This window comes from Neolamprologus brichardi, chromosome 14 (genome assembly GCF_056152115.1).
Source record: "Neolamprologus brichardi isolate AB-2024 chromosome 14, ASM5615211v1, whole genome shotgun sequence".
Lineage (NCBI taxonomy): Eukaryota > Metazoa > Chordata > Actinopteri > Cichliformes > Cichlidae > Neolamprologus > Neolamprologus brichardi.
The window spans coordinates 12,598,933-12,620,594 of record NC_142117.1 but is presented as its reverse complement, the minus strand read 5'-3'; the positions used below and the strand labels follow the sequence as shown (position 1 = coordinate 12,620,594).

The 21,662-nt window shown below is 41.2% G+C and overlaps 2 protein-coding genes across 5 annotated transcripts in view; both read right to left on the bottom strand.

The window, feature by feature from the left end:
• inppl1a (inositol polyphosphate phosphatase-like 1a) overlaps positions 1-14,046 on the bottom strand; it is a 28,439-nt gene extending 14,393 nt beyond the window's left edge. For 2 of the 3 annotated variants that reach the window (XM_087850845.1, XM_087850847.1), the window contains exons 1-6: positions 13,526-14,046; positions 4,923-4,986; positions 4,304-4,451; positions 4,128-4,209; positions 1,300-1,446; positions 531-627 (exon numbers count right to left, since the gene is read on the bottom strand). In XM_087850845.1, coding sequence (XP_087706971.1) covers positions 531-627; positions 1,300-1,446; positions 4,128-4,209; positions 4,304-4,451; positions 4,923-4,986; positions 13,526-13,710 — 723 coding nt within the window. In that variant the 5' untranslated portion in view covers positions 13,711-14,046. The remainder of the gene's footprint in view (positions 1-530; positions 628-1,299; positions 1,447-4,127; positions 4,210-4,303; positions 4,452-4,922; positions 4,987-13,525) is intronic. The other variant, XM_087850846.1, reaches the window with a different exon arrangement.
• A 4,442-nt stretch (positions 14,047-18,488) lies between these two features.
• folr (folate receptor) lies at positions 18,489-21,178 on the bottom strand. Of its 2 annotated transcripts, XM_087851493.1 has the most exons (5): positions 21,020-21,178; positions 19,710-19,840; positions 19,388-19,576; positions 19,009-19,144; positions 18,489-18,811 (listed from the first exon to the last, which is right to left on the bottom strand). In XM_087851493.1, the coding sequence occupies exons 2-5, from the start codon at positions 19,836-19,838 to the stop codon at positions 18,537-18,539; spliced, it is 729 nt and encodes a 242-aa protein (XP_087707619.1). In that variant the 5' UTR covers positions 19,839-19,840; positions 21,020-21,178; the 3' UTR covers positions 18,489-18,536. The 2 variants fall into 2 exon arrangements, with proteins under 2 accessions (XP_087707619.1, XP_087707618.1); XM_087851492.1 differs by lacking the exon at positions 21,020-21,178 and having other exon boundaries at positions 19,710-19,859.
• Positions 21,179-21,662: the final 484 nt, after the last annotated feature.

Sequence of the window (21,662 nt, the reverse complement as noted above, 5' to 3'; positions counted from 1 at the left end):
AGAATAACACATGCATGCAAAATATCAAAAGAACAGCATGTGTGATTCAAGTGTGTTAAAGTTAGGTACGCAAAATCAGATTATATTTTTTATTTGCCTGTTCTGTATACAGAAGCTTTCCTTAATACTAAGTTTCTAGCAGGAGCGCTTCCGGGATATTTAAAGGACATCACGACTCACACTCTATCTTCTCTGAAACGAAGCGTAAAGCACACCACAAGCGAGCAATCCTCAACTTTACGGGTTGGCAAATATAACAATTTTGGCTATGGTCTGGAAGAAGCTGGATAATCAGGACTTTAATAACAACGCTGTTAAGTGTTAAGAAGTTACCAAGGTTCTAGAATTGAGAGTACGTCAGGAGGGGGTTGCTTTTACATGTGTGTGAGAAAGTGAGGGAAAAAATAATAAAATCACCGCGTGTAACAGTTTGTTATGGGATATGGGATAATAAAAAGGAGGGTAAGGTTCTGCGATTGCGCAAACAAAGACACACACAACCACACACTTTTAAAAAAAGCGAAGAGTACCTGTACCTGTTGGATCATTTTGGAGACCATGAAAGCGCTTTGCTGATCAAACACTTTAGACAGGATCTCCAGGCCTGACAGAACTTTATCCACCTCTCTATTTGAGGGAGCAGAGAGAGATTCACATATTTACCTCACAGCTTCTTTCTGCACTTATGTCTTCATACAGTAACATTTCTGAAATCAAGCTGATTTCCTGCGGATCATCACAGTGTTTAAACGTGCAAAAAAAACCCAAAAAAGCCCTAGAGCTGATTTAAGGAAGTAGATAGCTCTGTGGGCCGAGAGGTGTGAATCTTTAGCAGTCAGTCAGGAAACCAACAGAATATAACACTGCATAATGTACAATGCTTCACAAGTTTATTAGACCACCACTAATGTAAGGTTTATGCCACAGATGCCCTAAATTAATTATACTCATAATCACCAAAATCATTTTTGTGTGTCTTTTAATGCACAACCCACCAGTCTGTACAAGCTCTTTAATTATAATGATATTTTTAAATAACAAAATGCAAAACAAAACAAAAAGAGGAACAGCTATTAAGTGCATTATTATTTTTAATGCCAAATTACAGATAACAGTGTTTTTTTGCAATCTTATATTTGATTAATTTCTGACTTTTTCAGTCGACTGTGCTCAAATCTGGGTATAAAATGGGAATTCAGTGTGTTACTTGCCTAACAAATACCAGTATGATTTGCAGTTTTAAATTCGTTTTGACAGCTTTCTAAAATATTGCACATGTGCAGATGTGCTGCTGCTTACCCATTAAGGCGTTTGCAGGAGGCCACTAGTGTCTTGTTGAGATGAGGCAAGGATGAGGCCCCCTGTTTGACTGCTTCGAGGTCCAAAGCGTAGCTGCCCTTCAGATACTCGTGGGAGATGGTGCTCAGGCCATTAGCTGCTGGAGTACTAAAACATATTCAAAGAAACCATTTATAACCATTGCCACCACATGACCATGATTTCCAAATGCTGGTATGTGTATGAGAATACAAAGAGGCTTCAAATAATAACGATGCATTAGTGATTTAAAGTCCAGGAAGGCACAAATGGTTTTGGTGTGTTCAGGGAAAAGAAAACAAAATAAAAAAGTTTTAGTGCCGTTTATTTCAAGTGATTGAGAGAAAGCTAGACTCCTTGATGTGTCTCCTCTGGGCTCCATTTAGAGCTGGGCCATATCATACCGTTCACGGGAATACCGGTATAACGTTGGGCAACGATAAGCAGAATGAGAAGGGCGAAAGCGGATCGTTGAAACGGATGAACCAGAACTGGTTTGTAAAAATGCTGCAACTTCAGTGGTGTGGAACTGGTTTAGCTTTCGTCCGTCAGATACACAACAAAGCACTATTTTTGGTAGAGCATGCTAGCGGGCCGTCGTTATTACCGTGTTGTTTGGAAAATACGGCACACTTAAAATCAATCCTTTGATTTTTCTGAAAATCGACAGGGCCCCTTATAATCCCGTGTGCCTTATGTATGAATTCTGGTTGTGTTTACTGACCTCGAAACGATTTTATGTCGTACGCGGCACTCGAACATGTGTCAAATGTTTCAGTACGACTTTGCTAAGCTGATTGATTGATTTGATGGATTGTCGGAGCATTACGGCTATCGTAGGCAGGCGCCTCGCGGAGTGATACGTGCTGTGCTTCAACATAATATTACCGTATTGTGTGTGTATAACCTTTTTTCAAGTTTTGTGAATATTATACATGGTTATGCTGAGGATATGTCGGCCAATTTCCACTGGAAATGCCTTTCGGTTAAACTGTCAGCAAGGAATTTGCACTGTTACATTTTTATATAACTTTAATGCACATAAAAAAACAGCTGCTTGTTTAAGTGAAAATACATTGATGTTTTTGGGTTTTTCTTTTTTTTTTTGCACTAATAAAGTTGAGGAGTTGTAAAGTATTTTGTCTCGTGTCAATTATATCGTCAGTTATATCGTTATCGCAAATTTTCAAATGTATATCGTGATAAATATTTTTGGTCGCATCGCCCTGCTCTAGCTTCATTTTCTGTTTTTTTTAAACAACACATTAGGTGAGAGGTATAAAGTAGCGGTGAAAGAACAGTAATACAAACAGGAAACCAATGTAGGACGCAAGCTGCAGTGGAACAAAGGCCAAGAATTACTTATTTCTATCCATACCTGTGGGTAGGAGGGAGAGCTTCAAGACAGGCCTGTAAATTTCCACATTTCGTCTTTTATAAATTAACACCTACTGCAGCTTTGACATTTTATACACACACGTTCTCCACTGCCATGGGCAAAGTTGCACCATAGTAATTCTGTAAAGGCATGACATAAGCATGAAAACATTTTGGGGCCTACTTAGAGCTTGTTACCGTTCAGTTTTTTGTCTGCCATATTTCTTGATTTTGTTTATTTGCTCTGTAGTATTACATTGATGCATTTACTGCTAGAAGTCACACGGAGCTATTTAAAGTTCCAGGTGATACCTAAAAAAAAAAGAATAGTTGCTAAATCTGCAGATGCTCCACACCCCTTGGAAAGGAAAATAAAGATGGACGTCACAGTTTGCCAGAAGTAGGATGGGTGTGTGCGCCCGTCGGCAAAAGAGTTGGCATCTGTGTAGTTGTGACTTTTTTCTTTTTTAAAGAGTCACATACTTCCTCTGAGCTAAATTATGCCTGCCTGAATACTCATAGACACCCTGGACCACGTGAACTGGAAAGAGCCAACCTATAAAAAATAAAACACCTTTTACAGACTAATTTTCAGCATTTACAACCCTTTCATACGATCCACACCGTGGCTGCAAACCTGAGGATTTTTAAAGGACATGCATGTGTGCCCCCTTTACTTCCTCTAAACTGTAATGCATTTTATGCTTATTTTGCATTGTTGATTTCCTTCTATGGCAGCTCGAGACAGGACAACTGAAAGAACTGAAAGGAAGATATTGTTTCACTGGCTGACACTTTAACCAAGGTTGGGTAATGCATACGTTTCTGTTACTTCACCAACTGTTGTGTGAAGTGGTTTGGTTCCCACTGAAAAAATTGTAAAAGTGTATTTATTTATCACATACGGCAAATGTCAAAAATAGTGCGCATTAGTAGTATTATTAACTGACAGTGATTTGAAATGTACGCATCTGTGTGCGCCCGACAGCTACAGCCCGCACCTCATCAAAGCCGCACACCATCCGTGAACAGCGTGGTTTCGAGCAGGATGTGGTTTACCTTCTTAATGCAGACAGAGAGGAAGTAATTGTTAATGAGCGTGCATGAAGTTGTGTGAACGAGTGCTTTTAATAGTTGATAATCTGTGTGCGCGTGCGTGTGTAGCCATATAAACTGGAACAAACAAAGTCACTGAGTAACGTGTGTGTTCATATCACCACAATAACGCTTCCTTATTATTTTTGTGAGCACGTGTGAGATTATATGATTTCCAATACGTCTGTGACATAATTCACAATGAAGCGACATACTTCCCCTGTGTGACTTCCGTGACTTCCGAGTGACGCGGTTGGTGGTTGCAGGTAGTTTGTGATTAAGCTCCCTACAGTTATAAACAGGACACAATCAGATGTTTCTCTCTGTGGACTTTGTACCTGTCTGTGGGTGTGTCTGGTCCAGGGGGAGTGGAGGTGGAGGAAGAGCGAGGGGGGAGGGGTGGCTTCTCATCCTCTCCATCTACCAGTCAGAAATACACAGAAGGTCACGGTTAACATGCGATGACGAGGGCACCCCATCTGGGCATGTGTGTTTGTGTTAGCTCGGAAATTACCGGAATAGTCCCTGTCGTCACTGACAGCTGTCTCCTCTCTCTCCACGGGGTAAAGCAGGGTGGTGACCAGACCCTGGCTGGGCTGCAGGTACAATGACACCAGCTCTGGCAGAGTCTTAAACCGCTTAGGCTGCACGCCCTGAGAGGTCTGAGAGCGCGAGGAAGGAAGGGAAACAAGAGACAGATGCATTAAGTTCATCCAAACACCGTGGCTACAAGAAGTCACATTGCCCAACCTTCTGGTAGCCTCCATTGTTCCACAATGAATGTTTGGTAAGCAATTGCAGCCCTGTAGGCTAAATATAATTCAAACCAGGAAGAAGCCACAAACTCAATCGGATAAATTAAAATGAGACTTTTCAGCGTCACAGCTGAAGACCCCAAAACTCATACAGCAGTGAGACAAGACAGCTGTGCTGTGGCCACATGATTCGAAGCCCTGTGTTGTGTTTCGCGTGTGTGAGGTTGCTGGTAGCCGGTATTCACAGCTGTTGAGCACAAGGCACAAAGACCCTGCTGTTGGTGTGTGTGTGTAAGAGAGGGAGCTCAGAGCCAACGAAAGCATCTCTGCCTGCCAACTGCTGCTGAAAGCACAAGTGTGAGAATGTCTTTACTGTACCTGCACTGCCAGAAAACCTTCGTCATCTGGTAATATCCTGTATGTGTGGACGTGCTTCTGAAACCTACAGGCAAAGAAAGAGAGAGTAAAAAGAAGTGAGGGGAGCTGAATCAAAGAGAGGACAAGGGCAGAGAGTGGCAGCAAATGACGTGGAAATAAAACACAGGTGGACGCAGAAGTACAGAGAATTGTTTCTATTTTTTATGACTCTACGTAAATTTGAATATCTTTATTTTCAGTTCACACACACACACACACACCACTGTACTCGACCTTAGTGGACAGCATGTGTGATTGTAAGCATGGGAGTGAGGAGGGTTTAGACGGCGTAGCTTAAACCTGTTGCTGTCTGTCACAGTGAGCATGCTTTATACTTACAGTATCACGGTACAGTAAAGCAGAGCTGAGTGTTTGTACATCATAAAGTATTGATAACAGTTAAAAACACAACTAAAATGGAGTAGACGTCAGAATCTAAATGATAAATTAAAGTCCGCCTCTGTTGCATTAAACCACTGCAAATCAGACTGATTTGACTGAACCTCAGGCTCCTTTTTCTCCCCCATCAACCAATCACAGATCAATGTTCTGACACTGCGGCTGGCCCAGGCGTGACTACACGCCCACAGCCACAAGCTAAAGCTTAATGATTTTCATGCCTGTGCTTCTGCCGGTCCAGTGGACCGACCGCAAAATTTTTGATTTGCCAAGCAAACATTGTGGTTTTTGATTCATTAGTGTTCTCAGTTCAGAAGTTTCGACGTTTCCAGCCTAACACCAAAGTCTTTTTTTTTAAACTTCTGCTTCAACACCATGCTTATTTACAGTATGTGTGTGTATAAATGGAGGGAGGGATAAATCCATGTTGGGAATTCAACACCCAGCTGCTTTTCCGGCTTTTCCAGGTCAGTGTCCTGCAAGAGCTAAAACTGGAATAAAATATAAAATGATCTCAACAACAATGTATAAGAAAGTTAAAAACTAAACTTTTTGTTTGGTGATGCTTCTCACATCCCACTCAGACCACCATGGAAATGGTTTTGATCATGACCAGATCCCAACGAGGGTCACAGTCTGCTTGAGCTGTTGGATGTTTAACTTGGTTATTAAATAGCATTTGTAGGAAAATGATTGGGCCCGTATTGAACTTTTAATGGCATCCTAAAACAAATCATTTTGGGAGCTTCATCATTGTCATGCTGCAGAATTACCTAATGATTTTTGATTTGCACTTGCAAAATCACTATTATTTTAAACCTCTGGACTTGGTTGTTAAATAAGCGATTTAACTTTCGTCTCACAGCAAGACAGTCCTGGTTTGAACCTGGCAGGACTGTCCTGTGTGGATTTTGCATGATTTCATGCTTGTGCAGGCATTTACTAGGACACTCATATTCTCCCGTTTATAAAAAACAAAAACAAGAAAAACTAGGTTAACGCTTCTTATCACGGAGCAAGAAGCTCTCGTAAAAGAGATTCTTTATCTCACTTCACTTCCTGGTCAAAAAATAAAAAATTATATAAACACTCCATTTAAGATCAACTTTAGTAAAACAGATTATTTTACACACAAGCGGAAAAATGCAAAGCTACTCTAGTAATATCCAAAAACTTTTAAACTTAGGCGCTGAAAAGGAGCAAAATATCGAACCGAGCACAAGTTCCCACGTTGACCGAATTCATAAACAGCGCGTTGTTCTGCAAATTGTTGCAAATAATAGCTCCATATCAGCTCAAACTAACGGGACCAGATAAATATTTGTTCCTCTAAAATCAAACCCACATTCAATCGTGTCACATTTTAAACACAATAGCATGAAGACCGAGTGGCACAAAATCCATACGCAAGCGTCACTGCAGTGTACAATGTGTTTGTGTGCCTCTGTGTGTTTGTTTTCCTGTTGGCAGCTGATGAGATTCTCTGCAGGTCTGTGAAGTAAATACTATTGTTTCAGCGGCCGTAAAGTTAACAGAGGGGAAGGGGGTCAGAAAAAGAGAGTGAGGGTTGTCGTGGGCCAGAGATATGCTCACAGTATACAGCTTATGAGTGTTGTCAACAATGGCCTGTGTGAAAGGATAAGGACTACCCTACTGGCTCACTCTGTTCTGTTAGTTTAGAGGGAAACCTCTTCTAAGAATATACACAGCGTGAATCTGTCTTCAAAGCTCAAACAGAAGCCTATCTTGGCAAAACCCAACTAGGTTTTCCTTGAAATGCAACAATCAAAAACTAAGATTACTCCTTACAGCCTTCTCCCTCCTTGTCGTCACGTACTACCAAAAGTGCAAGAGGCCATTCCTGAACAAGCACAGTAAATACTGTGTGTATTACTGCACTACAGTGTGACTTACACTGACGATTCATTTCCTGCTATTACTGTATTGCTAACAATAGCACTATGGAGAGGTTGTTTTTTGATTAAGACACTTCATGGAGCATGTGATTAACAGAAAAAAAGAATATCTGCATAGAAATATTTGGTATGAGCACAAACAATGGATATATGCATACTGCTTTTTTTCCCCCTTCATGTATTTGGCAGGCATGTTGCTGCAGCCAACTTGGGAAATTACCATCGCTCTTCTGGATTTAGAAGAGTAATGAATTTAGATTTAGGGTTTAGCCTCAGTCTCTTCTGTCTGATCACGTGACCGCTAAATACATAATTAATACCCATTCATGCACCGCAGCCCTGAACTACCAAACAGAGACGTATGTGAGAATGCAAATGTCCCACTCATTCACTTAGGACATTAAATGGCCTTTAACTTGCCAGCTAGCCACTGGAAAGTCTGTGTCATGTCCAGTTGCCCCCATGTGAGAAAAGTGGAAGTAATACTGCGGTCAATTCACAGCTAGCGAGAGGGAAACATTCAATTCAATTCTGTTTTATTTATATAGCACCAATTCACAACAGCCACTTCAAAGCACTTTACAGTGTAAGGTGAAGAGCCTACGGGATTGAGAGAGAAACCCAACAATCAGACGACCGTCTATGAGTGAGCACTAATCAATAGTGGAAAAGAAAAACTCGCTTTTAACAGGAAGAAACTTGTGGCAGAATCAGGCTAAAGGAGGCTTCTCTCCTGAGAAGTGTCTGAGGCAGACCATCTCCTTTCCTTTCCACTATTGCCAGGTGCTCACTCAAAGGATGCCGTATGATTGTTGGGGTTTTCCTGCTATTATTCTAGGGTCACTACCTTACAACATAAAGCGGCTTGAGGCAAACGCAGTTGCAAGTCCACAAAGACATGCAAGTTAGGCTACCTGTAGGTATGAATGTCTCTGTGACACCAATGTTAAAGACTGGGGGTATGCCCCATCTCTCGCCGCATGTCAGCTGGGATTCGGCACCCACACTTTACTTTAACTGACTAAGCAGAAGAAAATTAATGGATAGATGAATGTGCGTAGCCATAGTTGGTAGTAATAGCAATGACGGTTCATTTGGCAGGCAACGTCAAGTACAAACTGATTACCATAGCAAAACAGAAAATACATGTGAAAGTGAACTTGAGTCTTGTTTTCTGAAGAAACTGACAAGCTAAATACATTTTATAAAAGAAGAAGATGTGGTTGAGGAGAAACGAGTCTCTTTCAGAGGGATTTTTCACTCAATGACAACTGACATAAGGACAGTAAAAACGAAACAGCAGATATTGTTTCAAATTACTTAGATAGGCAATATCAGACTAAATGGGAGGGGATTCTCTGTGTACTGGAAAGAAGTTTAGAAAAAAAAGGAGAGATTTGAAAACTCTACAAAGAGCAAAACACACTTTGTACGTGAGGAATGTCTGCACACAAACCTGTACGTTTCAAATGCACGCACGCACACACACACACAGGCACACACACACACAGGCACACAGAGGCATCCTGAACCCTGGCAAGTTAAGACGTGTTAAACTGATAGTAACGACCGTATTCCTGACAGCAAAAACAGAAAACAGCTGAGAGACAGGGACTAGCATACACTCAAAACTATTAGCATATAAGCTCATCTCACTGCCGGCACCTTTCCTGTCTTATACAGAGTCTTAAAATGTGTAAGCCAATGATTTTACGGAACTGTGTGCTAATCATTGACAGCTTTAACATGCTACATTGGACTCGTACTGCATTCACGCAAATTAAAACATTCATAGCTCACAAATACTAAACACGAGTATTAAACTTGCATGCAGACGCACAAAATCCAAAGTCACTATAAGAGGAAGTGAAAGGCTAATGCTTGGCTAACGAAAGTATCAAGAGTCAGCCAGTCGAAACAAGTGGAAACACTTCCTAAATGCACCGGGGTCTCCTAGGACCTCAAAAAGGAAGTGTGTGTGTCCCTGTCTATAAGTCACACGTCCGAGTTTGAAAAGACTTGAACATGTCGGGTAAAATAACAAACAAATCTTTGGTTTGTGCATTTCGTGGGTGTCCACTGTATATTCCACTGAAAGAAGTCACATTCGTACTCAATTCTGTATAATAGAATTAAAAGCACCATTTCAGTGGATTAAGTGGGGGGTCTAGTGATCAGGTGGATGTGAGATAAAGAAAACATTGAGCGGATGTGCTTCACTCACATCAGCCCTCTGAGCATCCAAAGTGGCACGCTGGCCCTGTGACAAAAAAAAAAGTGTGCCGTTCGATGGTTAAACCTTTCCACACATCTGCTGATTTACAGTTTACTTCCTAGAAACGCTGGTTTACACAGCAGCGAGTGCAAAACTTGACAAAGGTGACAAATAAATGTCTTGTCTGACCATCGAATCGTTTTCTCTTTAGCTGGAGGCATTACTGGGAAACACCAAGTCATCCGTGTTCTCGAAAAGTGTGCCACTTCTTTCTGGTTTTCCTAGCAGCACTGGTTCATCTCTGTGAGTGGCCTACAAGGGTGCTTTGCAAATAATGTTCGATTAATCAGTGCGATTCGCACTCACAATAAAATTCACAAAGAAAATGCTTTACAGCAAATATGCTCCACCTTTATTTTAAATTGCACTTTCATCTTCTTGTTTGTGGGTAATATAATATAATTAATGCTCAAGCTTGGGTTTCTTGGCAAGCAATGAATCGCAACAACTGTCACACACGCCACTAGGAAAGCATAATTATTGAAAAGATATGTGTACATTTTGTCAAGCTACTTCTGACATTCCCGATTTACACTCAGAATCAAATTACTTCTCTTTTTTTTGTTGCTCGTGTGAGTCATTGTATTCAAATACAAGGAATTTTTATTCTCGGATAGTCATCCGTCAAAGGCCTTCCTCTAAGCTGGAAAAAACCCTCCGACTTACCACTTGCTCTAATTACAGCCAACGTGGGAAACGACGGGTGTACAATGTCAACAATGAAAAGTTCATCTTTGAAGATTATAGCACTTTCTGTTCGTGTTAGTGCCAATTCTTGCAGTAGCTGTCATTTGTCTCAACGGTACGGTAAACTGTGAAACTCTGTCATCTTATTTTTGTGTTTGTGAAAGCAAAATTCTGGATTTAAAAACAGCATTTGCATTGTTTGTCTGTAATTTGCCTGGAAGTTGTTTGTCGTTTCGGAGATGAAACAAAGTCAGTACTGTGAAAGGTGAAAGGGGAGAGGAAGGGAGAGGTGGAGGCAGGAATAAATCTGGAAACTAATGATACATGGATGTGAGGAACGCTGTCGGTCACAGCAGGCACGTGCGGGGGGGGGGGGGGGGGGCGGGGGGGCTAGAGGGGCTTGAGCACCCGCCCCTTTCCTAATGGAAAAGTGCCCTTTTGTTGAGGCAACTTTTTAAAAACATTTTTTTTTAATGTGTGCGTGCGTGCGGAGTCCTGTCTGTGCCCCTCAACAATAATATTTAACTATTAATCACAGTTTTGCTAAATAAAAGGATCTGGCTTGCATCAGTCACATGATCACATTTAACCAATGATCGCCCTTGACGGCAGAACGCGCTGGTTACGAGCTGGGAACGAGCTCACAAAGAGCACGCGCATTTTTTGCGGTCGGGAGCTGTAGGAGAAACACAAGTTAACTCAGATACACAGACTAATGCGACAAAACCAGTAAGTAGGTGTACAGCGTACACTGTAGTATATAGCACACAGGAGTATTAGCTTATTATGTACACGTTGGTCAGCTGTCTTGTTGCAACTGACGAACTGAAACAAACGAGCGTGCTGTGTTTGCAACAGCGCGACAAACATTACCTGTCCTTTTATTAACTGCACAAGTAGTGCTGGTCATAGCTGCTGGCTACCTGTGTAAGGCTGTCATGGGTCTGTAGCTCTGTCAACCGTTTTAGGGAACATATTTAGTTTTAAAGTATTTAGAACATATTTAGTTTTAAAGTAAGTTTCCGGGCTTTTCCTGCCTTTCTGGAGGGATTATATTTCACAAAAAAACGATCTAATATGCATGTCCACATAATTATGCATTATTATAATTATAATATATTAAAAAACACACACTGTATTTAAAAGAACATACATTAAGAAGCAGATTATATTAGATTTATATTTTAAATAAGACAAAATTTGGATTTTACAGCAGTAAAATTATTGTATCTCTACAGTTTAAAAATGTAATAAGCTTTGCCACTGCAGAGTGGATAGTGAAACAAATGGAATCATCATAAATACATTATTTCATATTTATTACTTCCCCCTCCTCATTGCTTTATTATTGTAGCTCTAGTAATAAATAATAATGTAAGGATTCTGGATCAGCACAGTGATGCCCATAGTATATACAGTATTCTGAAGAAGGTCTAAAATGTCACTGTGTGTGCGTGCATGTGTGTGTTTTATTTAGATGGATTTAAAAAAAAAAAATTACTCATGATATAACATTGTCCAGACATGCCTGGTAAGGACATGAGGAGGAAACAGTTGGAGCTGTGTGAGGCTACTAAAGGCAGTGCTATAACATTTTTCTGTCATCATTTTATTATAGATTAAGTGCAAGAGTTGTTAGGTGTGGATAATTAAATTATAGTTTATTGCAATAGCAAGTTGTGCCTTGTTCTCAGATAGACAGCAAGTGGAGAGTGATATATGAAATGATGGGATGGAAGGAAGAAGAGAAGCAAAGAGTGATTCAGACAGAGCCTAAATTATTTCTCACATTTTTTGTTGCCTTTTGGTTCCAAGCGCTGTCACCAATCTTTGCATTTTGTTATTATCTCATGACACTTGTTTAATCAGCTACCATCTCTCCTATGGACTTTTTACTGTCTACAGTCTCAGATCAACACAGCCCTGCCCTTCCCATATTAGATTCTTGATGAATGTGTGTTGTTGTTATTCAGCCTGGTTCAATGTGCCCCTTTTTAACTTTGAGCACCCGCCCCTTTAAACCTCTCTGCACGGCCCTGGGTCACAGAGTGACCCACTGAATGACGAGCACGATTAGCTCTGACATATCTGACCTACTATACGCTTTTAAAAGAGATGTGAGAACGCATGACCATAGCAGCAATCAGTTTACATAACTAAAAAATATTGCATTATATAGCTGCACTTTCCAAAAGCCCAAAAAGATATTTGATATTTTTGGTTGACATCACAGAGGAAGCACTATAAGTTGTGATTATTTGACTTGCTTGCTTTAAAAGAAGTTAGTATTCAATTTTTTGTGGATTGAACAAGCTCACTGTTTCAATTCTTTTGCAGTCCATCAGCAGGTGATGTATATGAGCTGTATACTACATGTATAAAAACTACACACACAGGATTCAGCATGGGGTAAACTTATCAGATAGGGGATGTAGGTGAAGTGAATGTCAGGGGCCTGATATTTCTCTGAACCTGAACAGTGTGTATTCTACGTGTGTGGCTGCAAGTCATTTTAGTCATTTGTAGTTAAACACCCCTTTGCCCTGGTTCATTTAACATTGCCTCAACCACTGTTGACACTGACAGCACTGTTCCTGCATCAGTTCCTCAGGTGAATGCACTGTTGTGTTACTGTTACACATGTAGGTGTTTGGTGGAAAAGTCCCCATTGTGTAATGAATGGGCAGTCTTTCATCATTTATTTAACAAGGTGGCTGCCCTAACTCCCTCTAAGTACAGACGCTCTTAACTTTCCTATGATATTGTGTCATTTCATGATATACTATATTATGTACAACTCCTCGGATAGGCCCATTCTTTCACCACATCTCCGACCTCAAATTAAAGCAAAGCTTCACCAGCCCATGCATGTTTATATTTACCTCCACGACCATTCAGTTTAATGCCACTGCTCACAGCCCGCAGGCTGATTGCAGCAGAGTCCTGTAAAAAGGGCGCTGCAGGCGACCACATCAGACACAAGACAGACAGGGACAGCCCTAAAGTTGTGTGCCATGCTGGGGTTTCACTGCAGGGCAGACAGGCAGTCTCTCTCTCCCTGTCTTTGGCTTCCAGAAGAAAGTAAACAAACAACTTAACGCTTTGCTAGGCACGCTTCAGCTACAGTTTGATTTTGATACTGCAGAAAAGTTAATGACGGAGTAAAAAAAGAGAGGAGCTTTTAAAGTTTGCAGAATTACAGAGAACACACCATGACCCCTTTTGGTCATGTGTGCTAGCTAAAGCCAAGGTAAACAAAGCACAACGAGGCCGACGAAGTTACTTACAGTACACACAAAGCGTAAGCCCCGTTGACACTCTCACTGTCCCGCACCAGGAAGCTCCCGTCCCTACCGGCTCGGGCAAGCAGCTCCTCGGCCGCCGCTCGACTCAGGTCCCGGTGATACCACATCGGCGGTGCGGGGCCCAACGGAGAAGCCCCACTGCCGCCGCCACCACCACCCCCGGCCATGGCCACAGCCCTTCCAACCGGGTTAAACTCAAGCTGCTTCCCGTCTCCTCCGAAAAAACTCCCAGCCCTCCTCCAGTATAGGAAAATGATCCAGCGAGAGAAGCGAAGAGAGCCAGAAGAGCAGAAAAGCAGCCGTTATTCCGACAGAAGGCAGGAGGCGCCACAGAAGCGACGGCGAGCACACAAGTTGTTAATTTGTTAAGTTATGCCGTTTGCGGCTGCTTCCTCAGTTCCTGAAAGGCTCACCGCCCTCCCCCTTCTCTTCCCAGTCCCACGGAAATCAGGGTATGTAAATCCACAGTGGAGACCGGGGAGCAGCAGCAGGACGAACTCGGTCAAGTCACCGTGGGGTCGAAAAAAAAGCATTTCCTTTTGGGCGTTTCAAAATAAAACAAATTGTGGGCGAATTTCCACTGGGTCATTTTATTGTAAAGAAAAAAGCACGTAAAGTGGGTTTCACCTTCATGTCTATCACTAACGAACTTGACAAAGAAGAAGAGATGAAGATCTCATGTGATAGATAAACATATAAAATGAGGAAAGAAGATAGAGAATAAGTGAGCACAAGTATAAGGTAAATTCATTTTAAGCTTCTTTGCGCCTCTCTCCACTTCAAGAGAAATATTTGGCTTTACTCCACTACAAAGCTTAAGATATTGGTTTTATACACATCAATAAACAGTATATAATGCATTAATACAGTATATTATGGCTCAAATGATCGGCACCTTAACAAGCTGCAATCTTAAAGTGCTTTGTAGACCTTTGAGGTAAGTATCATAACTACTAAACACTTTGGGTACAGTATCAGCTGTATCAGTTGTACTTGGATAAGTTTTTCCTATGAGATTACTAACATTTAAAATGTGGTTTAGATGTTTTTTTCCAAAGTGATGAGTAGTAGGTTTTCATTCAAATTATTAAAAAGCTTTCAGTAACTGAAAGACACACTCCTACTCTTGTGTCCTGGTCACTTAGCCTACATAGTCAAAGCCTTGACTAATGCCAGAGGGCTTTCCTCTTTGAATATCAGTGTGACCTACAGCCACTGAGGAGGCCCAGCTGCAGTCATTTCTCAGCCCAAGCTTAAATCCAGTTATGCAATCCTTTTCTTTTCCAGACCACACACATTCACATGCACTCCCACAAGGTGTAACTGCCCACCTAAGGGCCAGTCTTACAAACCACAGGAGTAACCCAGCATTTTGAAATATTTGCTCGTTACTCTGATTTAGCCTTTTTCCCCTGCCCAGAATCAAGTCTGACTCTTGAAGGATGTTATGGAACAAGCAAGAATATAGGCATAAAGTGAGAGAGAGAGTGAGAGTTGGGCAGAGCAACGTGTGTTGCCAATGACCTCAGAAAAGCTGAGTATTAATAGCCACGGGGACAGCAGCCATCCCAGTGCTATTTCTGGTTATGGCATCACACTGTGTGTGTGAGATGAATGTGAAACTGTAAAAGTGTGTGGCTTAACAATGTGTCTGCATGCGGCGATCATAAAAGCGTATTGCAAGATGTCTCATGAGTTTAAAACTACACTGTCAGCAAAATGTAGCGTAAATAACTCATTCTTGTCTTTTTGGCTAACCACAATTGTCTGCTGCAGTTGTTACAGCACACAGCACACCAGTAATGGCCATTGCTGGGCAACACAGGAAAGACAACTTCATAGACACTTGATTCTTGAGATTTTGAGCCTGTGGAGGCCAAATTACTGGCTATTTCTTAGTACTCCACAATGTTAGCGTCATTTGTTATTGTAATTCATTGATGCCACACTTTTAGCTTTAGTTTCTCTGTTTACTCTTTGATATTCACATGCAGAATTCGCTGACGTTTAGAGAAATGTATCTCCTTTATTATCTGCAAAACATTTTGTCTTCCACTGACTGTAACTCTGCTGCTTTGTAGGCATTAATTAGCCCAGTTTAGCTGCGTAGAGTAGCTAATGGTTGCTGGTGTCAGGGTAATGTTGCAATTGGTATCATTTTTAACATGATGAAATTCAAAAGTCCATTAATATTTCAAGAATGGCTTTTTAAATTCTTTCTTAGTGGACTGATTGTCTTTATACTGTCTTTATACTCACCTGCAGTCACTTTATGTACACCTGTTCCACGGGTTGTGAACAAAATGATCTAATAAGCCCATCATGTGACAGAAGCTCAGTGTGTTTAGGCATGTAGGCATGATCAAGTGGAGTTCAAGCTGAACATCAGAATGAGGAAACAAGGTGATTTAAATGACTTTGAATGTGGCATGATTGTTGGTGCCAGCTAATCTGAACATTTAAGAAAATGTTTTCCCCACATAAACGTCTCTAAGGTTTGCAAAGCATGGTCTGTAAAACAGGAAATATCCAGCCAGCGGCAGTTCTCTGAGTGAATGTCAGAGGTCAAAGGAGAGTGGCCAGACTGTTTTGAGCTGAAGGAAAAACAATAACGAAATAACCATTCGTTACACATCGGATCTTGACACCGATGTGCTGCAGTAGCTAAAGAACACGCTGGGTGTCACTCCTGTGAGTTAAGAACAGGAAACTGAGGCTGCATCTGAGGCTTTACACAGTGTCAGCAAAATTGGACAAAAGAAGTTTGGAAAAACATTTAGATCATGGGATGGATCAGTCTCTGGTCTAAACATCATGAAAGCATGGATCCATCTGTCATGGTCAAACACTGGGTTCTTTGGTGTTTATCAGTCTCATCAGTCACTGTTTAAAAGTAGCTGCTCCCAGCCTCCACCAGATTATCAGCCTCCTCATCAGGTTGTTTTGCAACACCTTTGTTAACTTACGCTCTCAGTGTGTTAGTGCTCTTTCGCCACATTTCCACTTCCTCCTGGCTACATATGTATGCATAATTTTCTCAGGGATTAATAAAAGTCTGATTCTGGCTAAATAAGTGGTTTTCTCATCTGCCGAACAAAACTGTTTCCTTTCTGCTGGTCAACTTCTACTGTAAAGCTCTTTTGGAGCTCTCACCTCATTTCACCATATGCGTGCTCTCCTCTATCAATGTCCACCTCTCCTGGAAAAGAACCAATGGGCAGACTCCCCAGGGTCCCCTCAGCAGTACCCCTCAGTTACAGATTCCCTCTGAGTGGTCAACAATCTTTTGGGTCCCCTTATAACTATTGGTCTGACCAGCCCTTGGTACCATCCTGCCTCACATCAATGGTTCAGGGTGCTTTTGATAACTTAGTGGTGTGGGGGATAGTTCCTTGGCACACTTTGGCATCCTTAGTACCAACTGAGCACAAATTAAACACCACACCCTTCCTGACTATTGTTGCTGACAATGCCATGCCTCTTTATGACCATGGTGTATCCATCTTCTGATGACTGCTTCCAGCTGGACAATGCTCCATGTCACAAAACTCAAGTCATCTCAAACTGATTTGTATAGCATGACAAAGAGTTCACTGTGCTCAGAGTCCCTCCACTGTCACCAGATCTAAATCCAATAAAGTACTGTTAGAATGTGGGATGTGGTGGCACAAATCTGCAGCTTCTGCATGATGATGTCATGGCAATATGTACCAAAATCTCTCAGGAATGTGTCTTTAAAGCAGTTGTGATTGAGCGGGCACTGAGTGTACTTTGTTTACCATAAATAACCAACATAATTTGGCAAAAACTTGGCAAACCGTCTTCTGTAATTCAAGCTCTTATATACAGAAGTTCTGTGGGTGTTGTTTATGCTGTCAGAAGAAACAGGAAAGACTAGGGTGAGATACACAGACTAAACTCGATATGCTAAATTAACAGTGGTATCACGAGGAAGGGTGTTGTTATTAGTATGTTAAACACAGCAAGTTATAGTTATAGTTTTTTCAAGTACTTATATGAAGTCTTGATTAAGTACAGGGTACATAAAATATGCATCTCAGTTTGATCCTTAAGCCTCCAAAGGCATCTGTGGTTACATTTTAACCAATCAAAAGCCTTTATCAGAGACCTGATGGAGCACATTCACATGCGGCATTGACAGGCACACATCAAACACGTGTACACATGGAGGGAGTTAGGCTCTCACTCTTTTTCTCTGTCTTTCTCTCTCTGCCACAAACACACACACTCAGGGGACTGGAACCCCATAATTACCGAGCAGCAGAGCCCACTAACCACTGGCTGGCCCCGGACTGATCATGTGATGGTGCGATCACTGGGGCCCAGCACGGAGAAACATTTTCCCAGGGTCAGTTTTACAGTTTCCCTCCTGGTCATTGAGGTTGTGAAGGGGTTATTAAGCTGATCCATAGACTGCACTTAAGAGAAATATCATTCCAGAGCTGTGCAGTAATACAGAATGTGGCATGTGTCTCTTCATGGCTTCTCCAGGAGCACAAGTTTATTTTTGTTTTATTTCCCCAGTCCGCACAGATCTTTGATTGTACAGCACTTGTCTGGACACAAAATTGCTGTGTTGGCTGACGAAATTATAATCTTGTTCTTTATGTCTGTTTTCTCTTTTACTTATTCTGAAGAGGAAGACAAAAAAGGAGAACTGCCAGCTGCTCCCCACAGTAATGAGAGTAGATGAAACAAGTTTTATGCATTGAGCATTATTAACTGATTTGGACTTCTGATGGTGATTATGCTGCTGTTTAAACTAATTACCCAGTATATTCCCAAGCAGGTAACTTTTGTTATCAGAATATTTTTTGTATCATCAATACCTGACATTTTCTAGTTGATGATTTTTACTAGAATGCCAGCCAAAGGGGTCTTACTGTATAAGAAGTGGCTCAGGGACTGACAGAAAGGTTTAAGAAATCTGTTTTAATTCAAGGTGATACAGCAATGGTCAGAAATATTAATTTTAATGAATCATTACAGAGAGAGATGTGACAGCCAGGAAGAGCAGTGTTGGCAGAGCAGAGCTTTGCTGTTGCTGCCCATTGTTGAGGTAGTACTCAGCAACCTTCTTGTTGGGGTTTGTGCCGGTGAACCAGAGCTGCATGCATTTCCCAGAGGTTTTGGTGTATGTGGTATAGATGTAAGAGTTGGACCAGATTTTTTCACACATGGATTTGGGTGTGGGAAAAAAATCAGTCCACTTACTGCACTTGCTACCTTCAGGGCATTTGTTGATACCTGTGACGGAATTGAATGCATTTGATAAATGTTAATAGTGTTGTTTCTGCATAGATGTAAATGTAAAAGCAACAACAACAAAAATCTCTGTGTGAAAATGTCTTTGCAAAACTGGGAATATGCTTGCTGTGGTTTATAAGAGAAATGCAAGCACAAACATGCATGTCTGCTTTGTGTTTTCCAAGTGTGGGCCCCACCTGAGCTCCAGTCCCATCCCTTGTGCCAGTTATCTTTGCAGGTGATATCATTCTTGCAGTCTTCCCACCAGGTTTCACAGTCCTCCTTACATAAAGGCACATCTAAGATGCGCTCCTTACGCCAGCTCTGATCCACCTACACAAATGCACACCATTGGCTGATTAGTATAATCAGTAATAAACTAAATAAGCCCCTTTCCCTCATAGTTCTAACTACTGCGTATATATATATATATATACATATATATATAAAAATTCTGTTTCATCAGTTTGAACAACAGACCATTTCTGTCCTTTCAACTTCCTGTGCTGCCATCTAGTGACAAAAATTTAGACAAACATTAGACACTCAAATGCACACGTGGATGAGAATACTCACCGGTTGTATCCAGGGTCCCAAGTGTGGTGAGCACTCATAAAAACAAGTGTCCTGGATGAAATGTTTTTTGCACTCCTTGCTCATAATACCACAGTGATTCCAGTTGAAGTTGTAGAGATAAGAGGCATCGTCATGGGCTTCTGCAGAGGTGTTGGCTGTGCAGCACGCATTATCTCGCCATGGAGAGCACTTGAAAAAGGAAACCAGAATCACTTTATGGATTTAGAACTAAACAAAAATGTTTTTTCCACCAAGCTCCTTGGGGTTTAAATCAAGGCAAGAAGGGAAGCGTTAGCGACAGTGCTATGTTTGCAATTATCACCTGCTGGTACAGTTGTCCCTCAGGTCCAGGCTCTGTTTTGTGATGTTTTGCATCCATACACATGTTCAGTTTGTCCAAAGACATGGCTCCACCAGAGAGGGCAAGCAGCAAGGCCAGGACGGACCACATGACTGTAGGGGAGGGAAGCATCAACAGCAGGTTGTGGGAAAAATCTTAATACTGCTTATTAAGAGGCCAATAGTGGGAAGAAGGAAATAGTATGGGATAGCAGCCAACTCCCTGTGACCTCTAACCCGAGTCTGATGAACAGTATTTTACTGACCTTGGTTAATTTTCTACCATCAACAGGCAGGTGTCTGGATTGTTTGGTCATAGGTACTAATTTAATATTTTAACAGTATTTACAGTATTTAACAGCCCTGGTGTAGATCTCTTTCAGTAACAGACCTAGTGACAAAGTTTAGCGTTTATGGTAATCCGGACAGTACATATCCATATTTTTATATCTATGTATAAAAACAAAGCTGACACTTGTGAGACTTTACCAGAGGTGTAAGCATCACAGGAGATGCCTCTGTGTAAGTGGGGATAAAACTTAGAAAAACATGAAGGATATTTTCTTGGCCTGGCTTTTTATAGCAGATAACCTTTAAAAATATTCTGCAGTAGGCAAAAGAGAAGAAAACAATGAATCAGCAGATGAACATTACCTGATGCTGAACAAAGCAAAGCAAAGTTACAGAGGTTTTATTAGAGAGCGTTTTGCAATTCGACATAATTTTAAGAAGTTTAAATTTCTTTATTGAACAGCAGAAATTAGGTTTTCTTGTTGGAGGTCATTTTTGAAAAAAAACAAAAACCAAAACAAACAAACAGCGGCTGACAGCACTGAACACAACGGTAGACTGGTGCATAATAAGCAAGCGAATAATGCAGAAAACAGAGATATTTCGTGGTAAACTGGTCTCTTGAGTACACTGAGAAAGAGAAAGAGCTGTGCAGGAAGTTTGATTTTATTGTGGTGGAAGCAAAACAGCAAAAGTAAGAGGGAATTCATGACGATGTTTATCAAACGTGAAGCATAGTTTTGATCTTCTTTTGCAGCTGGTTCAGTGAATTGTGGGCAGAGAGTAATGAAACCTCCAGCTTCATAATCTTTCAGATGTCGGTTTTCAGCACCGGCGGCACACACGTGGACATGATCCACACTTTGTGTTCACTTCTTTTTGTTCACTTCTTTTTACCTGAACTTTGTGAACTTTTTATCTAGAAAGGTGCTATATAAATACAATTTTACTGTGGTGAAAATTCATTTAGAGACAAAGTAATAATGAACAAATTCCCTTTACCTTTGGATTTGGTGATGACTCCTTCTTGAAGGGATGATCCTACAAAGCTGTATCTGCAGATGCCCTTTAACACACTTCTCAAGACCAAACAAGAATTTCCAAACACAGATTTGTGCCTGACTGCGTGTTTGTGTGTGCGCACGCGTCTGACTGTGTGGGTAGAGTGTGAGCGAATGAATGTGAAAACATGCTGTGCTTTTGACTAATTAGTTTTCAAAGTCCAAAGTCCATATGAAGTGTGTGTGTGTGTGTGTGTGTGTGTGTGTGTGTGTGTGTGTGTGTGTGTGTGTGTGTGTGTGTGTGTGTGTTTAAGATGAAAGATGTAATGGATAGACGTGACAAATTCAAAGACACCCCCACCTCCAATGATACGGGTATCCAGGTCTGGGTCCCCTGGTCCCTTCAGAGTGGTGGGTCACTTTAAATGACTATAATTACCATGTTCTCAGTTATCTCCATTATCCTATGATGAAATACTTCTGACCTGATTGGACTAGTATTCTTCAGGTGATTATGCCTGCATCTGCAAGGTACAAGAGGTCACTAAACTACTCTCATAATTATGAAAATGAAGTCAGTTATATTTTATGGCTTTCACAGTCACATGCACTCAGTCAACATCTATGGGAGATTTTGGACCACC